Source organism: Galleria mellonella, unplaced genomic scaffold (genome assembly GCF_026898425.1).
Source record: "Galleria mellonella isolate WM207_F2 unplaced genomic scaffold, CSIRO_AGI_GalMel_v1 utg352, whole genome shotgun sequence".
In the NCBI taxonomy this organism is placed as follows: Eukaryota; Metazoa; Arthropoda; class Insecta; order Lepidoptera; family Pyralidae; genus Galleria; species Galleria mellonella.
Window position 1 is genome coordinate 5,081,833 of NW_026442084.1, and position 20,418 is coordinate 5,102,250.

The following is a 20,418-nucleotide window of genomic DNA, read 5'->3' on the forward strand; positions in this document are numbered from 1 at the left end:
ATTAATGTATTTTAACTTGTGCAAAAGATTTTAGTTGGTTTACTCTATAAGGTACATACATAATATATAAAAATTCCATGTTTTGATGTTCCTTCACACTAATCTCTGAAATAGCTCAACCGATTTTAATAAAATTTTGTAAATGTATGTTTTTTGTTTCAATTTGTGAGGTAACTTTTGTATTATGGCAAGTTACTTATAAAAAACGTATGGCAGATCAATAAGTTTATAATAAAAAAGCTAGGATACCTCGCCGTTGCTATCCCTAATCCGCCTGTTGAACTCTTTGCCTTCGAGTATGAGGAAGTCGTCCGACGGTTTGAGTATGCCGCACTTGATGGCGATGGAGCGGGCCGTGTTCACGTTATCACCAGTCACCATGCGCACCGTGATGCCCGCCTTTTGGCACTTGCGGATGGCTTCCGGCACCTTAACAATCACGTATACATAATCTAATTATGTATATTTAAGAAATCAAAATAATTTTCGCCAATACCTTTCAGTATGATTGTACTACAATAGTTACTATTGTTACCGTTAGATGGCGTTAATATACAACGCTAAGCAAAGATATTTAGCAAATCTGTATCAAGATAGATTATGAAAATTAAATACGTAGAGTTACTTAAAAAATTACCTAAAAATATTTACTATTGAGTGATAACTAATACTGCTAATAAGTAATAAATAAAAAAAAAAAATTCAAGGCCAACGGGAGTAAACCTTCTGATTAAAAAAAGAGCATTATTTATTCAGAAATGGTGAAAGTATAGCCTTAATAGTATACACTATTATTATTAAGATAAAAAAATACATATGTTAAAAATATTTACATGTAAAAATATATATATTCGTATCTGTATATTGCTCATAAGGCAATTAAAATAATGATTAGATTTCTATTATAACCAATATTAATTACAAATAAGCATATCCATACCTCGGGCCTGACTGGATCCTCGATACCGACTACGCAGAGGCAGGTCAGGTTGTTCACTATGTTGTCCTCGTCGTCCCAGTTCGGCTCCTGGTCTATGTGCACCTGTGTATAGTTAAACAGTTAATAATGAAGTAAAGTGACATAGGGTCTTATCATCATCTTGAAATTCGTCTTTTAAAACCCGGTGATTTAAGTAGACAATTATTGGTATTATTGTAATAAATATATATTTGTCTATCTGTAAACATGTAAACAAATGAATAATTGACCCTACCATAAGACAGTCTGCTGATATCCAAAAAGTAATACATTTTTTTTGTTTATTTATTAGTTGTTTCTATTCTTTACCAATTTCATTTATACTGTTTCTATGATAACTCCAATGGAACTTAGAAAAGTATTTCATTAAGTTTTATCATAATAGACTTTTTTTTTTTTTTTTTTTACAACACAGGGGGCAAACGAGCATGCGGCTCACCTGATGGTAAGTGACTACCGCCGCCCATGATCACCCACAACACCAGCGGCATTGCAGGTGTGCTGCCGGCCTTTTAAAAAGGAATATACTCTTTTCTTGAAGGTTATGTTGTCGTATCGGTTCGGAAATACTGCTGCTGGAAGTTGATTCCAAAGAATGGTTGTGCGTGGAAGAAAGTGCCTTGAAAAACGCACGGTGGAAGACCGCCACTCGTCCAGATGATTGGGATGAAACTTTAGTTTGTGGCGGGTTGTACGGTGGTGAAAATCAGCAGCAGGTATCAATCCGAACAATTCCTCAGAACACTCCCCATGATAAATTCGGTAGAAGATGCACAGAGATGCAACATCCCTGCGCAGTTTCAGTGGATCAAGTCGGACAGTAAGGCGTTGACTATCGATAATTCGAGCCGCCCGACTTTGAATGCGGTCTAACGGAAGGAGTTGGTACTGTGGCGCTCCTGCCCACAGGTGAGAACAGTATTCCATATGCGGCCTGACTTGGGCTTTATATAATTTCAGGCGGTGTTCTGGCATGAAATATCGTCTCACCCTATTGAGCACTCCTAACTTTTTGGAAGCTATCTTAGCCTTCTCCTCCAGATGACCGCAAAACTGGACGTCGCAAGATATATCAACGCCCAGAATTCCTAGACTCGACTTTTTATCAAGGGAAGTGCCCTGAAAGTGAGGAGATACGACAAACGGCGTCTTTTTTGCGGTAAACGCGCAGACTTGTGTCTTTTTGGGGTTAAATTGGACAAGATTTTGTTCACCCCAGATCGAAACTTGATGGAGTGAAGTTTCGATTTCAGACACAAGTCTATTCCGGCACTCATCGGTATGTGCCCGCGAGATCTTTGCATGACCGGTATATAATGTATCTCCTGTACTGTCGTCTGCATAGCAACTTATAGACTATAACTATCTCATCATCAGATTAGCCGTTAACTGTCCACTGGTGAATATAGATTTGCGTGGTTTCGCCAGTAGTTGCCACGATTAGCAAGCGGGTTGAAAACTTTAGTCAGGCTTTGGTGACGTTGTAAAAGGACATTGATGCCTATCCCTCGATCGTTAAATTCCTTTAGTCGCTTCTTTTCACACCTACAGGAGAAGAAGGGGTCGTCCCGGCAAATCATCTTTGTGATTGGTATAATATTAGTGGAAACAGCAAATGACCTGGTTGATCTCCGCCTTGCCCGGCACGAAGTCCCTGAAGGCCACCGATATGGTCCTGAGGCCGTCGCACGCCATTGGCTCGATAACCTGTCGCACGAGCCGCTCCTGCATGTCACGCGTGAACTTCTCCAGCCGGCCCTCGTGTCCATAGATGAATGCGCATCTGTATATGTGATGACACTTATATACTATAATTCTGTATGATGATGGAGGATGGATACTCGTGTAGTCTCGTATGTTGTGACTCGATGGGTCATAGACCCTGCGCTGCGGGGGTCCCAAGCTTCGGGATGGGGGTACTAGTGCTTCTGAATTTTTAAAGTTTACTAACGGGCAGCACTAGTTGTATTTATTGACATTTTTGCCGGAGACCTCTTTAATTCATACGTAGCCATATGAATCCAGAAATATACAGTTACGAACAGTTTCTTCTGTGTCTCCATTTATCCAACGATAAATGGAGACACTACACATCGTGCTAATTATAAATAGAGATTCTATGAAGTGTATGAATATTTGTGAAATAGTTTCATATACACTTGCATACAAATAATATTTTTTTATATATTATGATCCTAAAGAAGTGTCAGGTGTTCGTTCACAGTTTACGTTCTAAATATCGATTGTTTGCTCCAACATAAGAGACAGCATAGTCTTTATTATTATAATTAAGAATTGGTTCAGTAGATGGTGAAAGGGGGCAAAAGGACGTTTATCGGGTCAGCTACTTCTACCTAGTCCCTACACATATGATAATATAAACTTAGTAGGAAAATAACTTCTAAGTTAGTAAATCAATGCACTCACTTCTTGAGAACGATCTCGGAAGCCCCCTTTGTGTATAACCGGTAGCCGCCTTTGTACGGTATGACTGTGGACATGCTCTTGCGTACACTGTTGAAGGTGTAGACCCTGGTGAAGGATTCCTCGGGATGTCGCTCCCTGACTGCGTCGTAGCTTTGACCTAATGCGACAACGAACCCGAGAAGAGCGCATTCCGTCTTGTTGCCGACTTGCATTGGTGGGCCGGTCGGGTCTTGAGACGGCTGTGCGGTAAGAGTAATCATTAATACCAGGCTTAATATGAGCGCTATATAAATTGGCACTAAAAATGTAGACAAAACAGGCCAGTTTGGTCACGTGACATAAACCTGTCAAGTTTTTAAAGGTTTGTGTCAAGTTCCTTACAAACTTAAAACTAAGTACGGATACAAAGATCAGTTAGAAATCGCTAGGTATAATGAATAAATAAGAACATTTCTTGTTCATCATTCGAACATCTCTTCTCTGTACATTAACTTATTTAAATTGTTTAATTTGGGGTAAAGGTATGCCATTTTCCTAATAAATAGAGGCTTTAATCAGATCCAATGAAAAGACAGTCAGTTAGCTAGTTAAGTCAGTTTTCTCTTGTTATATTCATCACCTCTGTTTTGAAACGTATTGGTGATGAGAACGTCTGGTTTGTATGAATAGTGGACGGTTGTTGGTAAAAAAAAAAATCTTACCATAATTCTAGAAGTGAACGCACTGTTGACAGATATACCCTCGACGAGTGTCTCTCCAACTTCGGAGGGTATATCCCTAAAGTTGGGGATAACTTTGCACAACTTCTCACAGATGTATGATTGTACGACCGTCATTCGGTTGGTGGTGAGGGTTCCCGTTTTGTCTGAACAGATGGCAGTCGCATTACCCATCGTCTCGCACGCATCCAAGTGCCGTACCAGATTATTGTCTTTCATCATTTTCTGCAGGAAAATAAAATTAGATTAGGTGTGTTAAACACTTGATATAAATTTTTAAATGAGCGTAGTAATAATTTTAATCGATAACTAAAGTAACCCCAGGGGGAAATTTATGCAATATATAATAACGATAGTTATAATTATTATAAATAAAGAATTACAATGTATCACAAGGAGAATAGTACAATCTAATAAACTGTGTGACAACTAATCTTTAGTTTATGTTCTTTTTTCTTTTACCGTATATTTTTTTTTATCTCATTCTCACCTTTACGGAGTAAGCCAGAGAGAGGGTAACAGCAAGCGGTAGACCTTCAGGTACAGCGACCACCAATACGGTGACACCAATGATGAGATGTTTGACAAGGTTGTTGACATATACTGCGCTCCATTTCTTTTGTTGTTGAACAAAGGTATACACACAGAATTGGATGACTAAGATGATGACAGTGAGAACCGCAATGGTGGAGCCGGCGTAACCAATCTGTTGAACGATAAGTGAAAATTAATAATAATATTATATGCAAGGGGACAAACATAAACTAATTAGAATAGCTACCATAATTATGTAACTTTTAATTACATTACTTTTTAGACCTCTTTATTACATTGTACAAAAATATATCCTTCTAACTATATGTACGTGGAGCTATAAAAACTAAAAAAAGTCCTCACCTTATTAAAATGTTCAAAACTATACAAATATGTGTGCTTTGTAGTAAACTGAATAAAAATTAGTCAAAGACGCCGATATTCTGTCATTTCTAATAATAAAAATCTATTACTAATCCGATTACCCCGCAGTAGCTAGGGGGTAATTACGTAACATTCAAAATTAAAACTCTATGACGAAATTACTATGTTTTAAGTGACAGTTACACGTAATTCGTACCTGAATAGCCAATTTAGTAAGCTTAGCCTGTAAGACCGACTTTTCCTTCTTATGTCCAGCCTCGGCGGCAGGCTTGTCGACCGCCGGGGCGGGCACGTGGTTGTCGTCAGGCCGCGCGTGGTTTGCGCCGTGGCTGTTGCCCGACGCTGGCAGTGTTGCATCCTCGTCCCCTACACGATCAACGTACGCGTCAATGGATTGCCAACAAAGAGATATTGCTTGGTACGGTCTTTTGTAGGTTTTGGGGTAACAATGATTATGTATGTTCTTTTTTAAATTACTAATTAAAAATGTATTATTTTAAAGTTATATTGAATTAAATGTTTGTTAAATATATAATTTACATGTACGTTTTTACATATATTTACATAATAATAATAGGTAAATAATATTAAACATCTGTGCATAACAACTCAAGTTTATTTTTTTATTTTTAAGCTTGGATATGGTCATAAAACAGTTAATATAATTATTTAATAACTGTATTTATTATTTTATAAATGGTACAATAAAGTGTAAAATAAATAAATAAAAATATATAGGTATATTACTGATTTAAAGTTTTAATAAGAATGTCATTATTGTCTTGTATAGATTAAGATATAAAGATTTGGACTATTAACGCACGTTTTATATATATTTAATTAAATAGTAATAATGTATGTAATATATTCATGAAAGTACATATAAAATACACACTAATATTTATATAAAGATTATAAGATGTAACAAAACCATTTTCCAAAAAGAAGTGGTAAATATTCTTTTACACTAATAAAAAAAAAATAAACAACATTTAATTCATATTGTGGAACAAAATTTATTAATTAAAAAATGTCTTTCCATACCAAACAATATTTATTGTAAAGTTTTTTTGCACTTGGGGACAAATTTATTATTTAAGAGGTGCATAAAGTATTTCAAAAACAGTATTGTGGGTTTAGAATATGTATAAATATATAAAACTACATATTAGGATAAAAATTTAGTAAACATTATTCTTGTCTCTTTTTAAAGCTTATATTTTAAAGAAAGTAAGTAGATATGAATAAATTACTTATATTAAACTATAGTGATAAAAGAATGTAGAATGCTATGCAAAAAAGTCTAAAATGCGTCAAAGGATGGTATGACAATGGCGTTAGTCAACTTTACCATTATTAAAAAGTTAAAACTTCGATACACTATACTAGGTGCTTTTCAAAGAATTTTATCTACTGTATTACTGTACGAGTATCAGCTAGAATTAACTACGGTTCGTAAAAAGATTGTTTACAATTTATATAATTTAACCAGCTCGGCGTACACTTAAGGACAGATTAATAATCCCACCACCACAATAAAGCGAAGCTACAAATTTAAGCACCAACATTACCCTATAAAACACAATACAATACTTATATAATACTCTGGCCCTGAATGTACGCAGGGTTTTCATTTAAGCGGGGGATAGCAAAGGGATTACTTACCGGACAAACTCTTGCGTTGGGTTCCTTTTCGTTGCTGCTTTTTAGCTTCTAATTTCATCAATTTTCCATATCCGTTGCGAGTGTAATTTTCAATAATATACAAGCATACACATTTATGGCAACGAGTTCATTTTTTTTTATACATCATGCAGTCAACACGACAGTTACACGATGCAGTATCAATGTGTATGTTTTTATTTATTTTATATTTATTTATTTATTTTCATCGGCGACATGGAGGTGGGCGTGCAGCAGGCCGGGGTCGGGGGTGGAGAAAAAAAAGTTGGATGTCATTGAACGGATCACACTATGGTTTCGTGGCACTAATTCTATGGAAATTAATGTCATAAATCGTTCAAGTATTTGTGGCGTTAAAATAATCAATTTATACTTTTTTCGGCCACAAGTACTTAAATGTCGCATCTAAAATTGCATTTACAAATGGTTGCTTTTAACGGTTGGTTTTTAAAATTTGTTTATGATTTTAATTGACGAGATTATTTATTTTATTGATGTTTTTACATTTAAATGGAATTTTAAATAGGTACATAGTTAAAAATACAGAATAATATAGTAAATTCGTATTTAATAATAGTTCCATGCTTCCACAAGACAACTCAGGCTATTAGTCAAACACAACAATAAAGACAACATTTAACAATGACGGTAAAAATAACAAAATTGTATATAACCATAACCTTACGTAAAACCTTTGTGGTCAATACAATAAAAAAAATCATCAATAAATAAAATAATCTCATATGTTGGAAGAAATTGATAATTATACATGAACTGAACTATAATTGAACTGAACTGTAATTAAGTAATAGAGAAAATACGAAAACGCTTACAAAATTATATTTTGCTTTTATCGAATTTCTTCCAATAAATATTATATTTAAAGGGACAAAGGGGTGCAGTGAATAATGGTGGATGGTAGGGGAAACTCCTTACTTCATTGTGGGTACACTAAAATATGCAATAAAGCATAAACCTCGCACTATGCTCATTTAGTCTATGGGAAACTTTATTTTTATTGCTTTATAAGTATACTATTTAATTTAAAGTCTGCTTTTTATTTTAATCATTAACACTATTAACATAAAAGCGTATATAGAGTATTCAGCGAAGTAATAAGACTATTATAATGCTATAACGCCCCGCATTGTTTTGCAACCATTACAAGTATGCTGTAAAGGATACATAGTTACAACATATATTGAATTATTCGTAAAATTAGTTATAAGTTGCAGCTTTATTTTGTAATAAAAAGTTATTTATGTGTTAAAAGATGGTCATTCCATTATACTAATTTTCAAAATTTTACAATTAAGTAGGATATGGGTGTTCGACAGAATTCATAATAAAATTATTTCTAAACAACCCTGACTAAGACCATTGGGAATGAAGTCGTGAGCATATTTAGTTTGAAATAAATTTTATAACTATTTGTGTTAGAATTTTTACCGTAAATTAAAGTAATTTTGCTCAATTTGAGTAATTAAACTTTGAATATTTATTACACAATTAATTATAAAAAAAATATATTTATTCTATTACAGTTCAGAACTAGTTGGACATATTCGAATTTAAAACGTAAGTTAAACCGATGTAAAAAATATGTTTTTTTTTTTTAAATAACTATGATTGTATTTTTATTTTCACTTATTTTGTGAAGCTTTTCCTTTGGTAAAAAATAGTCTATACGTACGTAAACGAAATCAAAATTAATATGGTTGTATTTGCATGAAACGTATTCACATATGGTCAAATTAGAATTTCAATATAAATGAACGTGTCAAGGATTACAACAAACAGCAGACTATTCAGTTATTCACTATGAGTCAAATCAAAAAGACCACAGATAAAAAAAAATATCTTTTAACTTTAAAACGATTTACAATCTGTTGTCTTCAGGGATATATTGAAATATTTATTTATATTATTAATATACAGTAGTACGTACATACAAGCATTTTGACTTTTTTGTAAGTCTGTCTATGCTTTATAACTATAACTAAATGAACAGAGCGTTAACACAATGCTGAACTATAGGTATTTTGCGAAGTCGCACTATTTGGGATGCTCCATCTGATGATTTTGATTCTACTGATGAAATGACTGATTATAGTATGGCATACATGTTCATATGACTTTACATGTTTTCCTAAGAATATATTGTAATACTTACATTTGACTCTTTTGCACATAATTGTGAATTGATTGGAGTGAAAGGACGGAACGATAATGTCGGAGTTACGTGCGAGTTAAATTGTCGCGTTTTGGAAATACAAAAAAATAAATTAATAGTTTTTTTTTTCTATAATATAATATGTGACTACACAGTCCCGAGCGAATATTGAGACAACATGGTTCACTAATGCAATCAACCGAAAAAAAAATTAATCTTTTTAATATTTTTGTTTTACGAAGAAAGAAGACAAACAAGCCTACAGTCTCTGATTGATGATAATTGGCTACCGGAGCCCATAAACACTTGCAACACAAGAAGGGTTAAATACCCCGTTGTACACGAATTGTACTAGAACTTGCTTCGTATATCACCATCGTCATATCAGCCTTTAACTGTCCACTGCTGAACATAAGGCTCCCCCTTTGGGGGGTTTGCCAGTAGTTCCACGCATGGCAGGTGGATTGGCAATCGCAGCCAGGCTTTAGAGATGTTTTAAGAGGAACGCTGTTGCCCATCCATTGCCCTTCCTTAGTCGTCTATTACGACAGCCACGGGAAAGGAAGGGGTGGCCTAGTCTATGTCAAGATCACACGGGAAAAGGGATTGTCAGTAATGGGGTCTAACAGCCTTATTACTAGTAATATACCATATCAGAACGATCTCCACGCGATTACTCCTGGAAACCATCGTGGTTAATTCTTGACCTGCTTTCATCCTCTCACTGGTGCCACACCAACGTATACCAATAGCGCAAGCGGAGTTACCATTCCATTATTATCCATTAAAAAAAATCCACAAAAGTATCAATACTGCATATAAGGAAATCATGTATACAATACACAAAAAGATTTGTAAGTAATTTTTTATTTGCATTTGTGTTGTATAAAATTATTGTGTAGTGTTCACGCAACACATACACACATATCTTTCTTATTTTCCTTTACCCTCCTTTATAAGCGTGCGCGTGTGTGTGTATGTGTATGTGTGAGAGAGAGAGTGTTGTTCATGTCTATAGGCGGCGGTTATCAGTTTCCATCGGGGGCATAAGCTTGTTTGTCGTTTTCAACAGATTTCAAAAAGAAGAATTTCATAACTCCATCAGCTGTAAACTGATTTGAGAATTAAATATTGTTTTATAAAAACAAGCGATCAGGTCTAAATTTACATTAAATAAATTTATACTTGGATACTATTAAACCAACTATGCTCAATTATACGTCATGTATACTTGGACATCAGGAAGGTTTCAAACACACTTGTAGTTAGTAAGAGGGATATTTACTTTCAGTCACGAATCGTAGGCTAAATCAGGACATATACTTACAAGTGTCTGTCAAAATCTTCAAAAATAGGTACCGTTTTTCTTTGCGGATCAAAATAAATAAGATATTAGTAGTTTTCATTACACATAATACAGATTCACAATACTTTTATAAGAACTTGACTTTTAAACACAAAATAATTATTATTCACGAATGTAACATGTAATATTATGCGTTACACAAATGTATGCCAATAACTACCACCATACTATAAACATAAAGCCCATCGCACACTGCGCAACATAACAAGTCGGCAAATGAAATCATTAAAATTACAACGTATCCAAACGTAAACTGCTGTATTTATTTTTATACGTCTGGGAGTTTTCTGCTATAACGCACGTTAGTTCTCATTAAACATTAATCGACGCAAAACGATACTTAATTATGTTTCCAAAAAAGGCACTTCTGTAATTAGGTGTATAGGGTTCATGAATAAAGAACAGTATGGAAAGCTTTTTACAATTTGTAAAATTTTTAAAGTTTGTATTAATTTCTATAGTTTAAATTATCGGCTTATTCATATTTGTTTGGAGTAAGGCTTCAATTCGATCTGATCGAATGGAAAGATCGATTAAAATTTAACAAATTTGAATATATATTCTTATTGTTCATTCTTTACATTGGACACAAAAAAAAAAGATTTAATATACAATGGCGGACTTGACCCATAGAGGGGTCTCTTACAATCAACCTTGTTATTTTGTGATAGTGGAAACTCATTGTTTAATTTACTACTGCGAGTAAAGTCAATACTCTATGTAATAAAGAAATTTCGAGTAGCAACTACGTATAAGTAAAAATAACACGACCTTAAGTTTGCTTTTACAGAGTCGCCCTTCTTGAAAATTCTCCAATTTATGCATAACTTTAATTGTCATTTAATGTTAATGAGGCCGAACGTAAAGCGTTATAATATCGCGTGAAATGAAGCGAATACGGACACACTTCCTTTATTGCTTACAGTACAACGCTATGCCAAGCAAATAGAGACCTTTGCATGCCATAAACAGCTTTAAAACCACACATCGTGCCAGTATCTTGTCGGCACGATAATTTGCCTCAATCAACTTAACTCACAACACGATGCAAACTATGGATTCGAGTTGATCACTTAAGATTATTTCATTAAAATATATTCGTAGTAAGTAATTTAATCTTTAGAGATCTTTATTATAATTGATTAAGAGACTTTGAAAAGGTTCATCCTTTTCTCATATCGCTCTATCCTCATGTCACTTATCTATTTAAGTAATAATATTGCTTCATGTCATCGCCAATTCTATACCAGTTTTGGAAGATATTTCCAATCGACAAGACATACTCCCGTGTGCTAATTGAAGCAGGTCTCTATTGTAACAAAATATTTTTATTCACGATCTGTGAGTCGCGGAATAGCTAGTTACCAGTACAATAGCTTAATAAAGCGTCAACAATTAATCAACGATTTCACTCTCCGCTGTCGCTGTCGTATCGCGCAGTGTACGATCGGGCACAACACTACAAAATCATCAGAAAGCGCCAACTAATCGAACAATACTGGCTACCGCAACCATTTCAAATGTTAATACACACTGACCTTTTTTCATCTGTTTAATTTCTTTCTCCTGCTTGTCCACAGCGGCACCGAGTAGTGTGAAGATGATGCCGGCTTGTGAGTTCACACCTACCGCTGTCACAAGCATTTTGCCAGAGCCTGGAATGTAATGTAGTTAGTTATTCTTTATCTGTTTTTCTATCTACACTTCACGGCCTGTAGACAGAGTGACGACCAATTCTTTTGTTAGATTAGTATTAGATTTTTTTAAAGGATGATAATAGAATGGTTATCCCGTATTTGTTATTGATATACGTTGGTCGGGTATTAGTGAGGTGTGATAGGCGAAGAAAGAAGAAAATAAATTAGCTCAATGTGACGAATTGAATAAGAATTAAGTACAATAGTTTTCAACCGCGGAATGAGGGACCGCGTAAAGGTCAATTTGAACTCGAAATAAAGCCTGCACCGAGCCACCTGACCGTCTGGGTAATAGTAGGCTTTTATGTTATCTTGCGTTTCCAATCCTGAAGGACAAAATACTATTACCACATCAGCTGTTAACTGTCCACTGCAAGAGTGTTAGTAATGATAATCCCATTGCTAACAATACACCCTTCTATCAGGTCATCACGTGGTTTCCCCTGGAAAGTACCGTGGAATTCTAGTGAAATTCGTCACGATGGGCTAACTGACCTGCTTTCATTGTCACCTATCATACCTCACTGGTGCCCCGCCAGCTTATACAGATAGTGCAGGCGGAGTTACCATTCCATTATCATCTATTAAAAAAATGACCACTGCTAAACATAAGCCTTTCCTTTGGGGGGAGGGGGTTGCCAGTAATTGCCCCACTTGGCAGGCGGATTGGAAACCGCAGTCAGGTATAAGAGATGTTTCAAGAAGGACGCTGCTGCCAATCCCTTGTCCTCCCTTAGTCGCCACTTACGACACCCACATAAAGTACATACATAGGTAGAAATAGGTAAGAGAGTGGTATCAATCTAAGTAAGTTGCTTAAATTCTACCAATAAATAGTTCGTGTGGAATATTTATTATACAGTTGCGTGTTATGTACCCATTAATAATTTAGTTGGCACCTTGTCGTATTAATAACTTGCTAGTATATTAATAAACTCTTAAGAAACACAAATAATGTCAATGCGGCAAGGTACTAAGGAGTTTACGTATCGTCGCAAGTAAAATTGGTCCTTGAGACGTACAAAATAATGTACCAACCTTCCATAACGTGAGTACCAGATAGCACCATGGGATCAAAAGATTCACCCTTTTTGACATGGTCCGACTCGCCCGTCAGCGATGACTCGTCGATCTGTAACAAATAGGGACTAAGTAATCCACTGCATAAAAGTACATAATCTTTAGGAAATAAGGTTTAATTTGGATGCTTATTGAAATCTCACAATATAAATTGTTATATCCAACTTTATTAATGTGAAGGTTGGTAAACATGTTTATTATTGAATAACACTTAAAGGACTAAGAAGATTAGATATACAGGTGAATCATGCTCTGTTTTAATAGGTATACGAGAGAATACTTGCTGTACAGTACCTTACTGTACTTATACAATTGTATCGTTGTGTTTGTAAATTGCCTTGCTTATTTCCTATATTGTATAATGCAAATAAAGTATACTCATTCATTCATTCAATACTGTTATTTTAATTCAATCATCATCATCATCATCATATCAGCCGTTATTCGTCCACTGCTGAAAATAGACCTCCTTGGCGGGTTTCGCCAGTAGTTGCCACACTTGGTAGACGGGTTAGCAACCATAGTAAGGATTTGGTGAGTGATTTAAGAGGGACGCTGCTGCCTATCCCTCCACCATAAGCTCCTTTAGTCGCCTCTCACGACATCCACGGGAAAGTTAGGGATGGCTTATTCTATGCCGAGTCCTATATGACTATATAATATGTTATAAATTAGGGACTGTACAAAAGTTATTTGTTAGTGTTCTTGTTGCCAAGAAGTTGTTTGCATGATTATGTTTCGGGTTGAAGGGTAGGAATTTTGTGTATGTTTTTACTATTATTTAGTGATATTTAGTATATTGATTTAAAACTAGTCGCCATAAATGGTAATTCATGACAATACCATAGGCGATAGTGTATATTTATGAAGCTGTACTTGTCTATAGGTCACCATTTTTCATTAGCTGGTCTGTAGCCTTTACCATCGCAAATTGTATAAAAAAAAAATACCAACCATCAGCTGTTATTATTGCTGAATGGCATTGAGAAGATTATTAGTAAAAAGATATGTCATATTTGGAATAAATTAAAAAGAAGATATCGTAAGATATGTTGTACTACATTTGTAAAGTACATCACAAATATTACAAACGTGGTAGATAAAAATGCCGCATTCTGTCGTATTATCAGTGACTATTTGTAATCACTGAATACGTCTGTTTGTGCCGTGACATAATACTAGATTGACGCAAAAAGACTGACAGATAAAAATTTTATAAAACATATTCGTAATGGCGTGATCTGTTAAAAGTGAATATAGAAATATTTGACAGAATTCGTAAACAATCTTGATATGTCTTTTTATCGTTAAACATGCATGTGCAAATAAACGAACAGCAAAATTAAATAGATTTTTTTATTTATATTTTTTTTTTTTTTTTTTTTTTTTTTTTTTCTTTTAATTGTAAACCAGCTTTGGCGATTACGTACGAACGAGAAAGTTAAAATATTTAAAAAAAGTTAAAATTTAAGACAGGAATTAGTACTTTTTGGTTTTTAATTTAAAATAATAAATAATTATAGCGATTATTATTAATTATAATTAATCATTTAAATTAAAATTTGTTAATTACATTAATATTTTATTTAAATAAAATTTATTAATCGAATTATAAATTAAATAATTATCTGTTAATAATAATACAAATAAAATTTCGAATATTCGATTATTAATAATAGTATTAGTTGGGTAAATAGCTATTATGTAATCCATTATCTTTATAGCTCCTAATTTTTTTATATAGTATTGTCTAAATGACGTATATAAAACCCTTTACAAAAAAAAAATAAATGTAATTACATATCGTTTTATTTAACTTTAAAATCGATTATCCGAATTTTCGAATTTACGGTTTTATTTGATTCGGATAATCGAGATTCTACTTTAGTAGTATAATGAAAAAACATTCGAAGGTCACATAACGAAAGGAGCAGCTGTAGATAGCGTAACCCAATATACAGAATATCGACCCGACTACGGTAACCGTTAATATTTATCTGTGTGACGCACACGTTATCAATAAATCTGATAAAAGGTAAATATAAAAAAAAATATTGCTACCTGTTAACTGTTGATACAGCGATATTTTAAAGATAAAGTATATATTATTAAAACTATTACAGCGGGCACGGTTGATAATATTTTTAATTTTTTAATAGACAATGTCTGTGCATGGGATAAATTGTAGAAAAGTTGATATGAACGTTCTTAGTAAGAGCCAAAGAAGTTTTTTTTTTTTTATTTTAGAGTTTTTCTGTGTGTTTTTTCCGGCATCACAAAAACAAAAACAACTACGCCCAATAGGATGGGGTTTTCACAGTTATATTTCTTAAAGTCTAACCTAAAATAATGCTTTCTAGACAAGTGAAATTGTTACCGCTAGCGAGTCCATGAGATAGAAAGAGATAGCAATGTCCGATGATTCATCCAACTTATGGATTTGCTTGCGATAACGATTGCATCGATGGATTCCCTTGTCATTTATTTAGGAGGCCAGGCCCTCTAGACAAGTGACAAGCGAATTCGTCGATGGAATCGATATCGCTAGCGAGTCCGTAAGTTAGAATGAGTTATCCGGCGTTGCTATCCTATTCTATCTCACGGACTAGCTAGCGATGTCGATTCCATCGACGAATTCGTTTGCCATTTGTCTAGAGGCCTTTATTTAGGCATTAACTTGAAACGCCATCTGTAAGTGGTCTTGTCGTTGGGTTTCCAAAGACCCACCCAAAATCTATACAGAGTCGTAGGAAAATTTTATTGTTGAACCCTCACGTGTTTCAAAGTCTGATTCGAACAGAACGGGTTAATTGAGTTTTCAAATGTGACAGTGACGCTCTAGAGTTGTTCTATTGATTTTGTTTTAAAGAAAGTAATATGTAGGCCATTGTATACAACTTTGACACAATAATGTCAACAGTACTACCCTTTGTCCATTACATTTCTATAGTAGGTCGATAAACAACAATAAACGCGATCTAGATCGACGTTTCAGGTCAGTTTATCGAACAGAACGGAAATATCGATGCTATATTTATCTCTTTATTATATACAAAAACATTAAAATATACAATGACAATTAGAAAAATCCAAGTGAAATACAGTAGTATACGAGTACAGTACATATCAAAAATTATACATAAATTTCTGTTTACGGTGGGCTGGTAGATCCGCCGTTTACACTAGGTTAAGCCTCCAATAAAAATAGATTAAATAAAGGTAAAACCGATTTCAATTGTGACAAAGCCAGTTATGTTGATTAAAAACTAAACTTCTGAATCTGTAAGTCTTCTTTCAGATAAAAAAAGAATTTCGTAAGTCGGTTTACAACTAACATAAAAGAAACAACCAAATTGAGAAACTCCTTTTTTAAGTTAGTTAAAACATATCTATTTAAAACTGTGTATCTATAATATAAAATCCATCATGACTATTACATTCCAGGTGATGACCCGCCGCGCTCAGCTCACTGACCGGGCGAATTTAATATGCATAGCAAAGTTACGAATATACAAATGAAATATTTCAACTTTTATTTTTCGACTGATCAAATATTTATCATGTTTGCAGTTTGCAATAATTGAATTACACTTCTATAGACGAACGAGTCTGATTCAGTCAAACGGACAAATCAAGAGATACATATATATAGATAGATAGATAGTACAAGGAACATTTATAAATTGTTCAAGGCACTTTTATTTGGCCCCAAACCGGTTTTTGGTGAGATGCGCTGAGACTACCACTCTCCACCCCTTTTACTCAAGATTTATCTGTGAGTTTTAAAATATATTTTACAATTACTTTACTTCAGTGAATATATAAATTTTCACACCCTCTGTCTATAAATGAGATTTGGAGACATTTTGCCTTCCCCTCATTATAAGCTTATTTGTGCAAAGATTAATTGATCTCCCGTTAGACAGGGAAACGTTGTTAATCAGATTGGGTTAATGGTGGGCTGTTTTGCCGTGGGTATCGTAAGAGGTTGTAGTTTAAAGGAACCTTTTATATTAAAAGCATTTTCTGTTATGTAATTTTAGCTCTAAGGGATATGTATCACGTAAGGATTTTTAACTTATAATAATCCGTAAGTTTAGAATTATTCCAAAAATATTTTTTCATTTATTGGCTCTTTGACCGCTATTTTGTACGCGTGGATTTCAGAAGTAGGAAAATCAATAAAAGAGATAATTTTTTAAAGGTTATTCAATATGAATACAACTCTGAAAACAGCATCCAATTTGGTGCATTAGTTTTTTGTGTGGTGCTGTAACAGACATACATATAGACAGACGAAGGTTCTAAAAGTATTGTTTTGACACTTTTAATCCATTTTCTTAAATATCTGTCATGTTTCTGAAATATTCGCAGGTATAGTCTAGTTACAATTTTATTATATTAGTAAAATGAGATTTGTAAATTTTCTACACTTTTTTTATGTAACTTAGAACGGCAAACAAGCTAATGGCCCACCTGATGGAAAGTGTAACTGTCGCCTATAGACATGAGCAGTAACATGGACATAACATATACTGTTTCGCCCATGATACATCCCATGCATTGACTCTGTTACGATGACCAATAAATATTTTATTCTTCCTAATCGTGAGTAAGTGTAGTACAATAACAAGGTTTACCTTTAGGTCGTTACTCTGAAGCAGCAGTCCATCGGCGGGCAGCAAGTCACCATATTTGATTTGACAGATATCGCCTACGACTATGTCGCTGATCGCCACCTGTTTCACTTCGCTCCCTCGGATTACTGCAAACTTGTGTTCACCCTCTATCCGAGACTGGAGTCCTCTGGAAATAACAAAATAGCAAGGTTTAAAAGGATGGACACTTTCTATTATTATAAACGTAAAAGTTTATGACGACGGAAAAGATGCTTATTATTCTTTCCTAACGTGAATTCGCCACGCGGGCGAAGTTGCGGAATCAGCTAGAGCAAATAATAAAAAAAAAACACACACACATGAAAACAAGAGAAGAATTGAAAACCTTCTAATTTTGAAATCTTTCAAAAGTAAAATAAATCAAATTCGTACCAGTACAAAGGAACAAAACGGCTAAACAAATGACAAACGTATCTATCTTTAGTTTCGTTGATGCATGAGATAGGACAGACAGCAGCGTCCGGCGTCTTGTTCCTTGTCATGTGTGCGTAGCGTAAACGTATATACAAATAGGAACATTATTTTAGTATTTGTCTAGTTCCTAGAATGAATCGAGGTAAATCCAAGTAAACTGGTATTCTGGATTCTATGGACTACTTTAGTAATGGCAGTCAAAACTACATACCTGATAAATGGTAGGAACTTGATATGAATTAGGGCTTTCAATTTTGGGCAAAATTGTGAAATTCGATTTCATGAAAACCGATTTCGAATCGATCAAAAATTTCATTTTTTGATTAAATTGAATCGAAGTCGTAAATTCTCTATTGAAGCACACGGAACCAACAATAGTATATCATAATCATCAAGCTATAAAATGGTGGAATTGATTTATAATCAAGAAATAAAATATTGATGATGAATGACAGTCAACGGAAATATATCTCTGACAGTTATGTTTCAAATAAAAGCTATAAGTATCCGTATATTTTAAACTAATCTAAAACTTATTTACTGATATATGTATGTATACGCGCAGTGTCCTAACAATAAGGTGGCAGAGAGTGTAAAATCCACAAGCCCCTGGTCTGAAGTGACTCCTAGCTCCAATGGGTGGGGGAGCACAGGAAGAACCTAACATTTATTCCATAATTTTGTAAAAAAATGTAATTAATCAATTTAATTTATGAATGCATGTTTCGGAAATGCATGGTTCAGATAACAATATCTGCTGAGAAGAACCCGCAAGAAACTTCTCTAACTAATCTTTTAAACAAATGTTTGATGTTAACATAACATTATGTGTATTTATTTTAATGTACTATGTTTAAAATTGGTCATTAAAGAGACCGTGCGTGTTGGACTAACATGCACATTTGTCATTCAAGTAATCGTTTAGTGTGTAATAGGCTTTGTTCAATTTCTTTGTTTATCAAGATTTCTACAAGGTATTTTCAAGTAAAACCAGCACTAGAGACATTAATTTGTAATTGTGTTGGTAAATAAATATGCATATTTACTTAGTGTTATACAAAAATTTAATTATAACTTTTTTTTTAAGTAAATGGAGGGTCCTATCCGATGAGTGTATCACCGGGTCTCAGATGGTATAATAGACACGTCACTGGGCACGCGTCTTATATAAAAAAAAAAAACGCGCGTGCGGGTGAGTTCACCGAACTCTGGATGACTGTATGAATAAATTCGTTATCGTTCCAGACAAAATAAATAAACATTTCGGATGCCATATTCCTATGTAATTATCCAACTACCGGTAAAAGGAGAGTAATGTATTTTAAGTGTTTTATATTTAGTGCAAAATTGGCCGGAGTCAGAGGTTATCCTTAGATTTGTCTTAAGGGAGTGCTTTACGTTACATGGCGACAGTATACCATAAATATCACACTAGTAAGCTGCCAAAAACATTTTCTGTATCTATTTTCACGCCAAATCCATTACGGAGTAGGCAGAGCGAGCATATGTCTAATACCTAGGATAAAATAATTTTTTTTAGAATAGGAGTTAAAAAATTACAGATTCACATTTTCAATATTCAATTTCTTTATCTATATAAATAAAATAAAATCCTCTTTGTTGGTCAGTGCATTTCATGAGAATAGCTGAATTAGTTTAGTTAATTTTATTTAATGTTTTCGTATTTCGATTAAATAGAAAAATATTTGGAATATGAACAGGGAAACGCCTTTTGAAGTTGCTAATTTTGTATAGAAAAATAAAAATATTGCGCCCTTAGTGTAATATCTAGAGTAGGTTTTAGAAGATGAGGAAACGGAAGTTTATTTTACAACCTGAACGGGAACCGTTACGTGGATAAGTTATTACAATATGAGACGTAATGGCCATTTCCAAATAATTGTACCAACCTGAATTGCCGTTCTTTCGTATAATCGTTGAACGCTGTGACTATAACGACGACTATGACAGATATTAAGATCGCCAGACCCTCGATCCATTGATAGTGGCCTTCCTCTTCGTCCAGATGAGCTGAAACATACAATTAGATACTTATTCCCCTGTACTGAAGGTAGCAATTAATGTAATTAAATAGACGAACACAAATTCTACGTAAGATATTAAATCAGAGCTTCTGTAATTAAAACTAATTGATTCTGATTGTAGATGTTCAACACTCCAAGTGCAGTATTGGGAACAACTATTTTTTTAATCAGGAAGTCTATTACACCAAGTACTGATACAATGTTTGTTTGTTCAATCCCATCACCATTAATGTGTTGC

At 34.1% G+C, this 20,418-nt stretch overlaps 1 protein-coding gene across 9 annotated transcripts in view; it reads right to left on the reverse strand.

Annotated features, from left to right (window-relative positions):
• Positions 1-20,418, reverse strand: part of LOC113519451 (plasma membrane calcium-transporting ATPase 2) — a 218,968-nt gene that overhangs the window by 21,887 nt on the left and 176,663 nt on the right. For 7 of the 9 annotated variants that reach the window (XM_052897055.1, XM_052897058.1, XM_052897054.1 and 4 more), the window contains 12 exons: positions 20,046-20,166; positions 17,683-17,848; positions 13,001-13,094; positions 11,804-11,920; positions 6,709-6,756; positions 5,240-5,409; positions 4,616-4,831; positions 4,108-4,350; positions 3,407-3,645; positions 2,600-2,762; positions 941-1,042; positions 250-429 (listed from right to left, as the gene is read on the reverse strand). In XM_052897055.1, the coding sequence (XP_052753015.1) occupies positions 250-429; positions 941-1,042; positions 2,600-2,762; positions 3,407-3,645; positions 4,108-4,350; positions 4,616-4,831; positions 5,240-5,409; positions 6,709-6,756; positions 11,804-11,920; positions 13,001-13,094; positions 17,683-17,848; positions 20,046-20,166 (1,859 nt within the window). The remainder of the gene's footprint in view (positions 1-249; positions 430-940; positions 1,043-2,599; positions 2,763-3,406; positions 3,646-4,107; positions 4,351-4,615; positions 4,832-5,239; positions 5,410-6,708; positions 6,757-11,803; positions 11,921-13,000; positions 13,095-17,682; positions 17,849-20,045; positions 20,167-20,418) is intronic. The other 2 variants (XM_052897057.1, XM_052897061.1) reach the window with 1 other exon arrangement.